The sequence below is a fragment of the Bos indicus x Bos taurus genome, chromosome 4, assembly GCF_003369695.1.
Source record: "Bos indicus x Bos taurus breed Angus x Brahman F1 hybrid chromosome 4, Bos_hybrid_MaternalHap_v2.0, whole genome shotgun sequence".
In the NCBI taxonomy this organism is placed as follows: Eukaryota; Metazoa; Chordata; class Mammalia; order Artiodactyla; family Bovidae; genus Bos; species Bos indicus x Bos taurus.
The window spans coordinates 25,477,689-25,493,218 of record NC_040079.1 but is presented as its reverse complement, the minus strand read 5'-3'; the positions used below and the strand labels follow the sequence as shown (position 1 = coordinate 25,493,218).

Sequence of the window (15,530 nt, the reverse complement as noted above, 5' to 3'; positions counted from 1 at the left end):
AAAGGTACTTGATAAATGCCTTTTAAAGGATTGTGGATGAAGGGGGAAAAAACCCTTCCCTCTTTTCGGTACCATTGGGGCCCTCACATTGTGATTCAGTCTTACACAAATAAAGGGCGCTTTAGTCTCATGTCCTGTGCCTATCACCCCTCCTGGCTCGGGTCGGGTCGGTGCTGGGAGTGGGTACCGCGGGAGGGCTGCGGCAGGGCTCGGGCGTGCGGACCACGTAGCGCTGCCGCAGAGGACAAGCCCGCGGCCGTGGCCGCGCGCGAAAAAGAGCCTTGCTTTTCCGCAAGTTTTGCCATCCCACCCACCCCTTTTTCTTTTGCTTCTGAGCGGCCGTCCCATGAATCCGCCGAATAGCTCAGAGGTAGGCCCAGCTCAGCTTAAATCCCTGCAGTTAGGGACCTAGGAGGTGCTGGGAGTTTACGGACCGCTGCTTTGCCGCGGGCGCTTGTGCCGTGCCCCCCTGCCTCCGCGAGGATCGCCAGGCAAAAGCAGCAGCCCACAACCCTGGGTCTTACTGCATTTGAGGTGGAGCGGCCACCTTTGGGGCTTTGGGGGGGGCTTATGGGTGGTCTGGGGGTGGTGTTGGGGGGGTCTCAGGAATTTGTGGTCTCTACCTCCATTGTTAATTCGCCGGAGGAGGGTTTTTGTTTGTAGAACCTGTGGTTCAGGGTAGGGGGCCGTGAAGGAGCAGTGGGGTGCTGGTGGGGTCAACATCCCTGAAAGTGCCCCCCCCCCCGCCCCCCGGAGCTGCACTAGGAGGGGCGCCAGCAGCAGGGCTGCGAGGAGGGGAGGTGGCTTCAGCGGGAGGGGCACTGCGGCGCGGTGGGCGGGCCAGGGGCGGGGCGCGGGTGGGCTCTAAAAGTCGGTGCCCACTCGCTCGGCGCTGCCGCGGCCACGAGCACCTCCTGGTGCATCCCGGCGGGTGGCGCCTCCTCTGCGGCAACCGCGCCTTCGCGCATTGCCGCAGCGCCCACCCCGGTGGCCGCCTGCCGCGGCCGCGCCGCCCTCCTGGGCCGTGGGCTGCGCCCTGCTGCCGGCCAGCCCTGCACGGCTGCGGGCGCTGCAGCGCGCCCTTTGCTCTGGGCCGGCGTGCAGGCGGCATGGGCTAAGACACCACCATGGTGCGCCGAGATCGTCTCCGCAGGTGGGTGCGTGGCGGGCGCCAGGGGTGGGGTGGCGGTGGCAATGTGTGCCTGGCTTGGAGCCTCTGTCCCCAAATAGGGTGCGGGCTAGCAGGTAAGACGTTGCCGGTCGGAGCTGGGGCTACCGGACCGGCACTCGTGCACTGGAGGGGAAAATCTCGGGAGGTCGGGGGGCGGGGGGGGGGCATGTGTTCTTGTCCTCTGAGCCCGCTCTACCTGCTTGGGAGGAGATGTCTCGCCCGAATGCTGTAGAATGTTCAGAAGAATGCTGGAGTGTCCTAAATTAGGATTTCTAGACCCCGGTATCGCTCTGATGCAATTTAGAATTTCTGGACCCTGGGCGTCGCCCTGTGCGATTTAGGGTTTCTAGACCCTGGTATGCCCTAGGGTTAAGATTTTTAGACCCTGGTACTACTCTGATGTAATTTAGAATGTTTAGACCTCAGTATCACCCTGACATGATTGAGAATTTTTAGACCCCGGCATCGCCATGGTGCGATAGAAGATTTTTAGATCCTCTCGTCACCCCTGCACAAACGACGATTTTTAGACCCCAATACCGTCTTGGTATAATTGAGTGTTTCTAGACCTGGGTTTCACTTGACGCGACTTAAGATGTTTAGACTCTGGCATCACCTTGGCGCGATGTAGGGTTTCTAGACCTGGGTTTTGCTTTGGCGTGATTTAGGGTTTGAAGACCCTGCGGTCGTTGTGGCATGAGTTACCGCATAGGTGTGACTAGAACTGGCAGTGTGTTATCACCAAGGCGTAAGTATTTTTTAGATTTAAGTAACAGGAAGCCAAGTGAGAGTGATGTGACCAAACTGTCATAATATTACACATGAATTATTTGCACTGGTTTACAAAGTATTGGGCTTCCCAAATGGCGCAGTGGTAAAGAATCCTCCATTTGATGCAGGAGACGCAAGAGACGCAGGTTCCATCCTTGGGTTGGGAAGATCCCCTGGAGAAGGAAAGATCCCCACTCCAGTGTTCTTGCTTGAAAAATCCCATGAACAGAGGAGACTGGTGGGCTACAGTCTATGGGGTTACAAAGAGTCGGACACGATTGAGCGTCTTAGCACACACACACACACGCACAAAGTAGCTCATAGTCTCACCTCGATGCTCTAAAGTGGGCAGGTTTGGTGGTATTAAATGTGTGCATTTTTCCTATTTACAAGATAAAGGCTCGTAAATGTTCATTAATTTCTGGAAGGTTTGTTACTGGCATTTGCTGAATTTATATTCTTAATTCTTGGCTCATCAAATAATGGAGATTTTAGTCAAAAAATGTTTAATCCATTTTACCTACTGACTGCCTGACTGCTTTCATACTAACAATCCTAAAATATTATTAGGGGAATTTTTACTGAAGTAATTAAATTTATGGCTTCGTGAGGGGTTGCCTCTTTGCATTCTTAGAGTAAAAGAGAAGGAAGAGGTGGCGGATGGTGGTGTCCAGAAACAGCGTCTGTTCATTCCTGGGGCTACCACTGCCCCCCCGCCACCACCACTTCAACCCCAGGAATGGAGGGGGGAGCTGCCTCCTGCTCCCCTCCTCTAGTATCCCCTCCCTGACTCTCTGCTGAGTCACTGCAGATACACAGCTGCTGGAACCTGTAAATGAATGAGAAGTATTGGGAGATCAGGAAGGATGAAATGCGCAGGTGAAAATGTATGTCCAGGACAGGTAGCACGGAGAAATGATAACCTAAACCTAATAATACCTTTTGTCACCTCACCTTTTAAGGAGATAATGGGATGCAGCCTATTACTGTTACGGGGTGAATACTGTGATATAATGATCATGTTCAGGGTACTTTTTCTAATCATTTCTTAATCTTTCTACCTTAAAAGAACCAAGTCACTGACTATTTTATGGACATATACTTCGGGGAGGCGGGGGGTGGGGAGACTGCCTTGGTATGCCTTAAAATAGGCAAAGGAGCTGAGGTTCTCTGTGGACATAAAACCACAAGTTATTAAAAAAAAAAAAAAGCTCTAAAATAAATATTAGTTTGTTAGGGATTGTGACCAGATTATAGGTAATATGATGGAAGGGTGTGTGTCCAGACAAAGCCATTTCCACCAGGGCTTTCACAATGAATTCCGCTTATTTATAGTTCTGTGTTCTTCGTAATTCTTGGTTTTAGGAGGTATTTCCTTCCATTCTGGCTACTTTTAAGAGAACATCCATTCAACTGATAATTCTTTCTTTGGTGACCCTCAGGAGTTATAAACTAGAAACTGAGGGGACTGTTTCTAATTCCTGTTTAGCACTTGTTATTGTGGATAAACTGACCTGGACCTTCAAAGTCATGGGCATGAAAAAGTTGGGTGTGTAAATCACTGCCCTCCTCCCCAAAACAAAATCAGTTCTCAGATTCTCTGCCTCCTTTTGGGTGTGGGGGGAGATGGGGAGTAAGGAGCATGCTAATAAATAAATAGGGGTGCTTCCTTAAGAGTGCTAAAAAAAGCAGAAATAAAATCTGCTGCTCCACTGCCTTAAGAGATTAGATATTCAGGGTCATGACAAAGCTGCTTATGTTGGAATGTACAAAGCACCTATCTTCTTACTTTCACACTCTTTACCCCTACCAGTTTCTCAGCCCAAATCTATATAGTAGTATCAAACTGGGCTTCACTGGAGTCAGAGGGTTGATAAACACTAGAAAATCAAGAGCAGCTCTCTGCTTAAGGACATGTGATGTCATTACGTATTTTTTTAAATGAGTTAAAAAAATATATATTTAAAACATTTTACTGGGGCGGGGGCCAGTGGGTAGGTTGTAGAGCTTTTAAAGTAAATATGAGGGAAATACCCCCATCCCCCCAGGAATGCCTTGATAAAAGCCAATGTAGTTACTTAAGTAACTTGTCTTCCTTTTACTTTATATAAAAACCTCTACAGCACAAGGGGAGGGGCTGCAGAGTTAAAGTGGGGAGAAGTTGAGGGGGAAAGTTACATATGAAAATAATCTATTTTCCCTTAAAATTAGAACGACGACCAAATACGGCAATGGCCGTAGGAGGCAGAGTACATTTTCTGCCATGGTTGACATGGAGGACAAGGCAGTCACCACACAGCGCAGAAATCCACCCCCTACTTGACTGGTTTGGGGCTTGCAGATCGTGCGCATTGTCACCTGACCGCTCACAACAGGTTTCTGATTTTCCTACAGGATGCGGGAGTGGTGGGTACAGGTGGGGCTGTTGGCGGTGCCCCTGCTTGCGGCCTATCTGCACATCCCGCCCCCGCAGCTTTCCCCCGCTCTTCACTCATGGAAGTCGTCAGGCAAATTTTTTACCTACAAGGGACTGCGCATCTTCTACCAAGGTAAGAACAGGGCTCTTCGGAACACTGCATGTAAAAGGTCCCATGGGTCCCACCGAGGTAGTTATTTTGCATCCATTGGTCTCTGTCGCCCCTCCGCGATGAAGGCAAAAACCCTTTTTTTTCCTGTGCAGTGTTCATTTGGAGGAATGGACTAATTTCTCTCATTACCTTGACAGCAGGGAAGCTCACAGAAAACTGCTGGGAGGGAGAGAGAGTGGTGGAATTGAGATTCCTGTCTGCAGACTGACTTGTTCATTTACTTTGCGGTCTGGTTTGTGTTGATAGACAGTACTGGCTTTTCTCTTGTGAGCGCCCCTAGTGTCAGGTAATATAAACAGCATTCATAGACACAGCTACCAGTGGTTCTGTTCCTCCCCTACCCTGGAGTTTTATTTTTCTATAAAGATTATTTCTTACATGCATAACTGAATGTGATTTAAATATTATACCTTTGTATAAATTAACTTGCTAATAATTATTGTCATTACTGCTACTTATCGACTGCTTATTACCTTATGGTAGACATTGAATTATGTTTTCAACCGTCATTATTTCATTTAATCTTTACAACAGTACTTGGAGGTAGGTGCTGTTCTTCTCATTTTATAGGTAGAGAAAATGAGAAATGAGATCGGAAAAGATTACTTTTGGGCGGGGGTCAAGAGCAATAACGAAAAATGTTTGTCATAAACCGTTTTTCATTATTGCTCCTGACCTCCTCTCATTTGCTGTACTCAATAAAAAGTAAGTATATAATTTTCTTTATGTTGGTCACTTAGATTGTTTCCAGTTTTTCAGTGCTTTAAATAGTTAATGTTGAGGGGAAATCTTCATGTATGTGTTAATTTTTTCCTTATTTTTTTTCAAACAGTACTACTTGTAAATGAAATGATTTATTTGTGTGGATTCTCAAGACTAAGATGTCTAGGCTAAAGTATATAAAATTTTTAATTGCTTTTAACAAATTATTTTTATAAACCTCATTATCAAATTCTCATGCCAATGGTGGTATATGAATCTATCAGTTTTAATCTAATACTATTAGCAAGGCTCCTTACTCTTTAAATGCTTGGCTAATATAAAAGATGTTTATAAATTTAAAAATGTTCATGATTATGTTGATTAACCTTTTTTATAGTTGTTAGAATTTTGCAGTAGTCGAGCATTACGCTTTTAATATTTGACTGAGTCTCCAATGCGGGAAATGATAGTGTTGGGCAAACAGCATAAACTGAGCTCAGTGAGTGGAAAAGAGTTACTATATTTTAGGGAATTTTTGTGAGGCTGTTCATTGGTGCACAGAACTTGTAGTTTGTAAATTGTGAGTGTACTTTTAATAACTGTGAAACTTTACTGTGGAAAAGCAATTTATATAACAATAATACAGAATAAAGGGAGAAATAGGGAAATATTTTAAAAACCTAGGTGAAAGTAAGCAGTCTGCCATCAAGTATTTTCATATAAAGTGAGCTATTTACATTAAAATGAAGTATAGTTGATTTACAATTAGTTTCTGTGTAGAACATTAGTGATTCAGTATTTTTATAGACTATGCTCCACTTAAAGTTTGTATAAAGTATTAGCTGTATTTACAATTTTTAAGTATACTGGATAAAAGGAAATAGTTATCAAATGCCTGTTCTTACCTAAAGCAATAAGCTTGCATTTTAAAAAGAAATGTATTAATGTCATTAATTTGGTGAGTGTTTCTTGACCTTTATACCAGATTACTTAGATTTTTTTTACATCTTCAAAGTTATTTTCTTAGAGTTGGCCTAACTGTTCTCTCTCCTTCCCAGACTCTGTGGGTGTGGTTGGAAGTCCGGAGATTGTCGTGCTTTTACACGGCTTTCCAACATCCAGCTATGATTGGTACAAGGTAATAAAATCAGACTTCTGGGTCCTACTATGCCTTTAAAATCCAAAATCAAGGATTTTCTTGCAACAGCAGAAGGCTTTTACGTATCTGAGTTGCTTAATAAAATAGGATTAAATGTAGAACAGTTTCTCATTTACTGTAAGGGAGTTAAAAAAAAAAAGTCTTTGGCAATCTGGGAGGGATCATTGCCAAGTTAAAAAGTGCTCGAGTTCCTCCATCAATGGAGATTAATTATTAGGAATAAAGCACTTTCCGAGAGGATCATTTGTGGGCCTGTGGTGGTTTCATGAGACTTTCCCTTTATCAAAGGCTGTCTGTTAAGCTGAGATAGGGATGAAACTCCTTTGTTCCTGTAGGTTGGAGACGAGGAGAAGGATTAGGACCAAACCATCCCTTTCTCTTTTGTAGATTTGGGAAGGTCTGACCCTCAGGTTTCATCGAGTGATTGCCCTTGATTTCCTAGGCTTTGGCTTCAGTGACAAACCGGTAAGCGGCATCTAGATGGTACAGCGTTGAGGGGTGGGGGTAGGTGAGGATGAAGGGATCGGCCTGGCAGACAGACCTGCAGCCTCAACTTCATCCTGTGTGTCTGGGCTCTCCTTTCTCTAGAGGCCACATCACTATTCCATATTTGAGCAGGCCAGCATCGTGGAGGCACTGCTGCGACATTTGGGGCTCCAGAGCCGCAGGATCAACCTGTTGTCTCACGACTACGGGGACACCGTGGCTCAGGAGCTGCTCTACAGGTCAGTGAGGCGCTGACGTTCCTACAGGTCGCACTCGTCTAAGATGGTAGAAGTACATTCTTTCTGGGCCTTTTCCCTCTTGGGAGTTCATCTTCACTGGCTCAGTTAGCTGTGTTTCCCTCCCATCTCTAGATTCAAGCAGAATCGATCTGGTCGGCTTACAATCAAGAGTCTGTGTCTGTCAAATGGAGGTAATTGCATGGAGGAGGGTGGGAAGCGAGGTGTAGCCTAGAAGGGCCACGTTTAGAAACGGCAGTGACGTCTAAATGGTCGTCTGATGGTACTGCAAACAGACCCACAGAAAGGAGTGGATCTTTACCTCTCCTGTGCCATGACCACTTTTGTAGTCTGAAGAGATTTACTGACCCTTTCTCAGAACAATGTTTTTTAATATAGAAAATAAGATTACAAAGGAAACTGATTATCTTGATATAAGTTAATAAAAAGATGTGTTACCGTAAGATAGGGTATAGTAAGATTTTTAAATGTGTTTAATGCATATTCCAGCAAGATCTCACGGTGGGTCTGGTAACAGCTGTAATTAGAAGCAGTGGGGAGTGCAGATGATGCTTCACCATCTCTGCGACAACTGCAGTGGGTTCTGCAGACTGAAGATGAAGCCACACGTGCTTCCAACACTGTCGTGGTTTGTGTCGGAAACTCTCAATTCACAGCAGTGCCAAGTTTCAGTTGCAAGTTAGAGAACCCTTAATTAGACCTTTTGGAGATGTTTCCTGTTCTTTGCCTGCCATTGAGCCTGGCTTGTAAATCCATGAATATATCCAGGTGTCCCTCAAATACCTTAGACTACCTTAAGGGCAGATGGGGAGAGGAATCTTTTTATCAGTCATGCTCATAGCTTTCTCCCACAGACTCTGGGGGGGAAAAAAAAAAGGAAATGGAAAAACTAGGTTTAAGGACCTACACTTCCTAAAAAATCTCTGGTTTCCTTTGCAGCCCCAAACAGTAACAACACTATGCATTCCAAGGAATGGGTGGAATCACTAAGGGGAGCAAGTCTAGTCATTGCCAGTGTGGATGACTGAGACATATTTTTCCCTTTTCTCTGCAGTGGGGAAAGTAATTCCAGTGGGATAGAATCTGACCTGGTAAACACAATGCCCTGGAGAATTAATAAATGACAGTACTAAGTTTTTATTTGTAATTCTGTTTTTGGCAGTAATAGCCACTAAGGTGATTAATAGGGTGACTAGCCTTTGATGATGAGTCTCTGTTTGGCCTAAAATTGTTGGTAAATGACTAACTTAAGTCTCTTCTCCTACAGGTATATTTCCTGAGACTCACCGTCCTCTCCTTCTACAAAAGGTTGGTTACTCCATCGACCAGCTCTTTAATAGTTTTTCAAATTTATACTGATCTCTGTAATGCTGGAACCTTTACAAGGGCCCATACCTGCTGCCACAGGCTGTAGTTAAAAAATCTATTTCTTCCTGAACTTACATGTTAATAAAGTTAATTTTTTCCTTAATAAAGGAAAAGCAAAGCAGTAGAAGTAACCCTATATAAACAAAGCTTTATTTCTGAAATTGAGATCAATAACTATTTTTGGAGAAATACAGCTATCTAAAGACTTAGGATATTAGCATGATGTTTCAACAAAATGGGATCCTAAAATCAAATATATCAGTGTAGAATGTAATCTTAAAGGAAATTAGAAGTAGCTTTGTCATCTATGAGAAAAGAATGTGGGTAAGCAAATCAAGAAACTGAAATCCAGTGGATTAAGTTAAAGTCCTTTTTTAGTTCCTAGTATAAAACTTTATATCCTGGCTAGTTGTCTTCTTTCCTTGGAATCCTGATTTTTACTTTTATACCTATAGCTTCTCAAAGATGGAGGCATGCTGTCACCCATCCTCACACGGTTGATGAACTTCTTCGTATTCTCTCGAGGGTAAGTTATTGTTAAAGATGGACTTACTTCAGCCCAGGAACAGCGTAGTGAAAAGTTGCTGCATTAAAGCTCTGGGCCAGATCTTAGGGCTTGATACTTTAAAGGTGTTGACCACTTGCCAGGCAAGTAGTAGGAGGAATTCATAAAAACCAGTCAAGGGCTGGACATAGGTGACCTGAAGTGCCAATCATACTTGATGTACTGAGCTCTTCTCACACTTAGCCTTTCTGCTTTTTTGGACTTATTCAGTCTCACCCCCGTCTTTGGGCCATACACCCGACCTTCTGAGAGTGAGCTGTGGGACATGTGGGCAGGGATACGCAACAATGATGGGAACTTGGTTATTGACAGGTAAGAAATAACCTTTGTTTTGGTTTCCAGAGACACTTATTTGGGGAAGTAGGGAAAAGATGTGGGATTGTGTTCTGTTCTTTGCTTTCATAACTTCCAAGAAGAGTGCTTATGACGTATGAGGCAAACCAAGAAGTCCTGCTCTGTACTTTCTAAGAAAGAAAGAAATTGAGAATAGTAGCCACTGAGCCTAAGCCATTTGGTACAAAAAGTTTGGGTAAACAACTGCAAATTCCAGTGCTAATTCAGTTTGTAACTGGCTGATTGACTGGTAAATTGTCTTTGGACTTTTTGGCAATAGTAAGTACTTCAAAATGTATAATTCTGAAAGGTGCCTAATTCCTCTCTCAAAGTACAGGTTTCTTACTTTTTTGCATCCTTTCTATAGCAACAGGGACTGAGAAGGGAGGATTCTCTGTCTTGTACAAAGAATTCCCATCCTTTGGTTCAAATGAGAATGTAGCTGCTTTCACAGAGGGACCTTGAGATAGGATATCCGGAACTGCTTGGGATACGGCCTCTTTGCCAGCTGGGTCAGTGTAGCTTCCAGTGTTTTAACTGGTGGCTCTGCTGGAAATTGTAAGGTCAAAGGAGTCATTCCTCCTCCTCACCTCAAACTCACCTGGGATCCTTGAAGATTCATTTTAATATAAAAAAAATTGGAAAACAAAGCCCTCTTTTAAAATTCCCTTGTATTTTCAAGAAAGTTCTACAAGGTGATGTTTTAAGTTCACAAAAACAGTTGCCAGGCACAGTTATTAGAGCACACGAGTTTGAGTTCTGACATCTTACACTGTGGGGAAAGGGCTCCTCCTCCATTTTATCTGTGGATAATGCAGTAGATGAAGCTTTGTGCTCATGAACTTCTTCTACCCTGAGAATTTTAGAAGCAGATGTCAATTTACAGATCTTGTAGTTGAGTCCTCTTAAAGATGAGAAAACTGAGGTGAAAGGTTACTAACAACTTTTGAGTCACAGAGCTAGTTAGTGGTGGAGCCAAAATCAGAACTTTAGACTCAGACTTTAGTCACTTTTAATCCAAAGTAATTTCCAGCCTTCCTAGATCTCAGTCCCTGCTTCATAAACACAGAGAACCATTAATTCTGACATTGATAGTAGGCATGATCACTGCCATAGCTACGTAGTAGTGAACTCCAGAGGTTAAGAGAAATGAGTAAGTTAAGCGGGCCATTCCCAGGAATAGCAAGGTGCTTCTGGATTAAGAAAACATAGATGGTGTTCCTTGTGGTTCCTGTCAGGCCTTTGCATCCACAGAACAATAGAAGTTTCCTGTTTTACTCTTGCTGACTTGTCTGTCCTACAGTCTCTTGCAGTACATCAATCAGAGGAAGAAGTTTAGAAGACGCTGGGTGGGAGCCCTTGCCTCTGTATCTATTCCCAGTGAGTATTTCTGTGTTACTTCCTGGCAGGAAAACTGAGGGACCATGGGCTTAAATAATTGCCAGACCTAGCAAATCAAGATACAAGATACCCAGCTAAATTTGAAAATAAATTTCAGATAAACAACAGATATGTATTTAGGATAAGTATATGCTGTGCAGTATTTGAGACATACTAAAAAAATTCATTATTTGAAGTTCAGATATAACTGGCCCCCCGTATTTAATCTGGAAACCAGGGACATGTGTTGTAGAGAAGTATATAAAATATTGCGTTCCTATCACAGAAGGCGCTGGTGTCTGTCAGTGCGATTAGACCACTTTCTGTGCTGTGCACTGTCGGTAGTCGCCACGTTCAGTGCTGAACTGCTGGGACGACAGACTGTTTAGATTACTAATCAAGAGGCTTATAGGTGGTTTCTGCTCATTTGTCTTTTCATTCCTATGGACTGAAAAACAGTGCATGGTCTCACATAGAATAATTAGTGTTCAGGATATCATTGGTTGATTTCAAATGTCAAGGGTCAATTACAAGTGAAGAGAGACTTAAAAGAATGACAGTCTCCTGGATTTATAAAATGGAAATGTTGGAAGTGGGGCTTATACCTTTTGGTCCAGGGCAAAGAAGAGAGGAAGAGAATGAATGGGTGTTTATAGGTGAAAAGGTCTCAAATGGACTAATTTTTAGGCTTATTCTCATATGTTCCTTGTAAACTACTTATTGAAAGAAGCTACGTTTTCTATTATTAAAAAATTATTTAAAGAAAAAAATTTTGAGGGGTAATTTTATGGTGTGAGAGCTGTTAATAATTCATTCCTCTCCCTTCTCCTAGTTCATTTTATCTATGGGCCATTGGATCCGGTGAACCCCTATCCTGAGTTTTTGGAGCTGTACAGGTGAGTCTCCCTCAGGGGTCTTTGTTTTCCTGACAGTGGTGAACAGGACTGCCCGTTGAGGGCTGTTGCGCTAGCCTGTCTCTGACTTCACTGGATGAACTGGGGAAATCTTAATTCTCACATAGTGTAAAGATCAAGAAATTCAGTTATACATTCTCTTGGTTTATACAGCCTGTTTTCACTATCATGGTTATCAGTCTACATGTGTCACTCTACATGTTCCACGGTGTACAGGTAAGAAAAAGCTATTGTGTGAACCAAGGAATGGAAGTGGATATATTTTAACTGTTTGCTTTAAGTTTGATTGTAAAGCCACTCATTGGCCTCAGCTGCAGAGACTGTGCGGGAAGAGAGAGCTGTGCAAAAGTGCCTTCTCAGGTTGTTCTGCTCTCTAGGTACTTAGTGGGAAGGTGTCGGAATATGAGTGCTTGATTGACAATGTCACATAAAAATGTTCCATACCTTCACATGGCCTAGTAGAAAGAACCCAGTAGTAAATAGCTTGCATTTAATTTTAAACAGACTGCCCTCTCATCTCCTCAGGGTAAGCAAGGTCTTTTGTCTTCACTCACAGTGAGTTGCTGAGTGGCCACTTACCTAAGGAGCTGGGAGTCATCCTGCTCTGACCCATGTTGCACGTGTGTTGCATTTTCACATTGTGGTCTGTTGGAATATTTAAAAACTAGTCTGTATACATTATAAATGGAATTGGCGTGTTTATCTGCCTAAAGATACAATTCCAAAGTAGAAGGTGAATGAGCTCTTTGTTGGTTCTTTCCAGTGTGGTATGTCCACAGGGGCATTTACTAGGGCTGCCCACTGGCTTACACCCCTCTCCCTCCCTCCAGCCTCAAGTTCACCTCCATGCTGTTCTCTTCCACTAGGAAAACGCTGCCGCGGTCCACAGTGTCGATTCTGGATGACCACATTAGCCACTATCCACAGCTAGAGGATCCCATGGGCTTCTTGAATGCATATATGGGCTTCATCAACTCCTTCTGAGCTGGAAAGAGTAGCTCCCCTGTATTCCCTCCCCTGTTCCCTTATCTGTCGTGTAATCCACTTAGGAAGAAATGCCCAAAAGAGGTCCTGGCCACCAGACACTATTCTCTCACTAAAGTCCACCTGACTCACACTGGTGAACAGCACATAGTAAAAAGCCAGCAGAAGCTGTAAGGTGACCGGATGGTCCACCTCCCATTCCTTTGACATCTGACCAAGTGTATGGACTTGCCTTTGTCTTTGTGTTACACAGGAAATTATGATGGGCACTACCACTCACTGATGCAGAAAGATAGATATTCTTTTGCATAAAAGTCTTTGCAACACTTCTGTGGACTTTTCTGAAGTATTTGGAAATGCTGATTTCTGGCCTGGTTTGGAATTATCTAAAGGTGCTGCCTTCACCTTGCCTCGAATGGCTTTGAGTTCTCTAAGTGGTACAGCTTCAAGTGAGAGTGAGTTTCCCTTGTCATAACTTTGGATTTAGTTTCATTAGCTGCTTCTAGTTGTAGATATTTTGTTAGACTTTGGTTTAAATAATGCAGTATTCTAAGTATACTTCAAGACTATGATTTCCCTACACTTATTATATATATAAAGATACTAAACCAGCAGATACTCTAGCAGACCTTAAACATTTCATTTGAGTAAACTGAACTAAATCCAAGCTATTTACAGAATTTCCTAAAATCACAGGACATTAAAGACAGTAGCCTTTGTGCCAGAGATTTACTGTTATTTTGCTGTTAGAACTCATCCTTCCAGCTTATAACAGTCAGACTCTTCATACCTCAGTGCATAGAAGCATTGTCCCTCCTGAGCTAGTGGAGAGGAGGGGAACGTTGTACAGTCCAAGTCACCGGGCTGAATGTATACTGACTGCTTAACTTCTCGTTGGTTGTCCCAGAGAGGGTTCCTCATGTAGCTCAGCAGTTCCTGTACTTTACAGACAGGAAAGTTCCAGAAACTTAAAGAACACAGTCTGAAAGGCCTATGAGCAAATGGTGCTGAATATTTTTTTTAAGCCGCAGTTTCATTGTCTTAGTAGTTAAAGCAGGATCATTAAGTGGTGATTTATATTTTTTTTATTAGCAACTTCAAGTATAACAACTGGAATAAGTGTTTCTTTTCTATTAATAAAAATGAATTTTGACAAAAGTGGACTCTGGCTCCCCTCCCCAACCACCCCTCTGGGATAAAAGCTTTCCAACACTGCCAGGAGCCTTCAGACACACATTAAAGAGTTCAATGAAGCTAAGCAGCTGGGGTAGAGGATAGTATTTGATTTTCAAGCTCACCAAAAGCTGTACTATCATACCAAAGCTGACCAAGTGTATTAAAAAGGAACAACAACAGAAAGACATGCACAAAGACAGATGTTTGCTTGATCTGCTGGCTCAGGGCCAAATATTTAATTTGCTTTTTTTTGAAATCATTAATTTTTAAAAGTATGATTCTGGGAAATTCATGCCAATAGCCTGAAAGCCCACCGACAGTGAAGGGTACATCAATTTCAACTCGCCCAGTAAAACCTTATCCAACAGAAGCCAAGATAACATCTACAGGTGTTCCCTCTTTGCTTCTGACAGTCACCTGCATGGTCACCCCATCTGCTAAGGCCAGCCTGGACCTCACCAATAAATCATAGCCACCTCTGTATACACCTGAGAGGAAAAGAAGTGAGGAAACCATGTTAAGAACTCAAAACAAGCTCTGAATAATGAAACTTCTCATGCTCTGCCTGCATTTCCTTTCTATTAGTTTAGCTTTTCTAGAGATTTATGCCTATGGTGGGAATTGAATCCTACATACAGATTCTAAATACTCTTTTATATTCCAATAATACCAGGCACATAGAAGGTATTCAGTAATACTGATATGGAGTACTTAAGGTGGGGGCATTGGTAGCTATAGGAGAGATTTAAGTGCTTTGGGCCAAATATGCATCTTAAGAGAACAACTTAAGGACAGCACGCAAATTAAACAGCTACAACATTATTCAGTTTGATGGGGCTTCAAGCTGTAACTCTGCTAACAGTGGGACAGTAGCAGGGCATGAGATGCCCATGCACATCCCTTCCTATCAAATTCTGCAACAAAATAAAGAAGAAATCTGATAAAGGTTCTTACCTGCCAGATAGAGGGAATGGGAATTCTTGTTCTCAGGTACTTTGTCTGACCTCTCACATGGCTGCATGCCCAGAAATGTGATGATGTTGTTGACAGCTTCTGTGTTGAGAAGATGGATGCAGCAGTATCAGAAAAGGTCAGCATAGGGGTTTGGCTCTGTACTAGTTTGGGGCGGGGGGGTGGGCGATAGAGGTGGGGACTGGTGGTGGTTTGTGCAGGGAGATGACTGGACTGGAAGTGGGCTGACTCAGATGATGAAGACAGGGTTCTGGCCTCTTAAGTGAAACAGTTGGTGAAGTATTTAAGAAAAGGGAGTCCTTCTAGAATAACAAATGTGCCTATTAGGTGTTAGACTGTTATCAGGCAATACACTGTTAAAGAAAATTGTTCTTACCTTCAAGAGTTTTGGTAGAACTGAGGGCAAAGGTCTCCTCTTTCTCAAAGGTGTTGCCAACCTCCTCCCAGGCAGCAGCAAAGTTAGGCTTCATTACCTTCTGAATGTGGTCAGACACAGTCACTTCAAGATCTTCTAGCTAGTAGGTTAACAAGCAGGGGTCAGAAAATGAACACCCTCTCAATTCAGAACAAACACAGTAGAAACTAGTTCATTTGGTTTTATCATCCTGCATTATATCCTTTGCACGAACCTAGGAAAAACTACTAAACTCAACTAAAACTTCAGACTAGTTTGAAGTTCTGTAGTCTGGATAAGTCAAACAGCA

The 15,530-nt window shown here is 43.1% G+C and overlaps 2 protein-coding genes across 7 annotated transcripts in view; one reads left to right on the top strand and one right to left on the bottom strand.

The window, feature by feature from the left end:
• The first annotated feature begins 225 nt into the window (after positions 1–225).
• MEST lies at positions 226–13,839 on the top strand. 4 transcript variants are annotated; one of them, XM_027538977.1, is made up of 12 exons: positions 226–370; positions 4,337–4,491; positions 6,291–6,370; positions 6,779–6,856; positions 6,980–7,116; positions 7,249–7,307; positions 8,402–8,442; positions 8,958–9,028; positions 9,278–9,379; positions 10,704–10,780; positions 11,613–11,676; positions 12,561–13,836. In XM_027538977.1, exons 2-12 carry the CDS (start codon positions 4,338–4,340, stop codon positions 12,676–12,678), a joined length of 981 nt encoding a protein of 326 aa, XP_027394778.1. In that variant the 5' UTR covers positions 226–370; position 4,337; the 3' UTR covers positions 12,679–13,836. The 4 variants fall into 4 exon arrangements, with proteins under 4 accessions (XP_027394778.1, XP_027394777.1, XP_027394779.1 ...); XM_027538976.1 differs by lacking the exon at positions 226–370 and adding an exon at positions 897–1,153 and having other exon boundaries at positions 12,561–13,839; XM_027538978.1 differs by lacking the exon at positions 226–370 and adding an exon at positions 897–1,153 and having other exon boundaries at positions 7,010–7,116.
• COPG2 (coatomer protein complex subunit gamma 2) overlaps positions 13,749–15,530 on the bottom strand; it is a 144,612-nt gene continuing 142,830 nt past the window's right edge. For 2 of the 3 annotated variants that reach the window (XM_027538975.1, XM_027538974.1), the window contains 3 exons: positions 15,203–15,341; positions 14,809–14,907; positions 13,749–14,342 (listed from right to left, as the gene is read on the bottom strand). In XM_027538975.1, coding sequence (XP_027394776.1) covers positions 14,212–14,342; positions 14,809–14,907; positions 15,203–15,341 — 369 coding nt within the window. In that variant the 3' untranslated portion in view covers positions 13,749–14,211. The remainder of the gene's footprint in view (positions 14,343–14,808; positions 14,908–15,202; positions 15,342–15,530) is intronic. The other variant, XM_027538973.1, reaches the window with a different exon arrangement.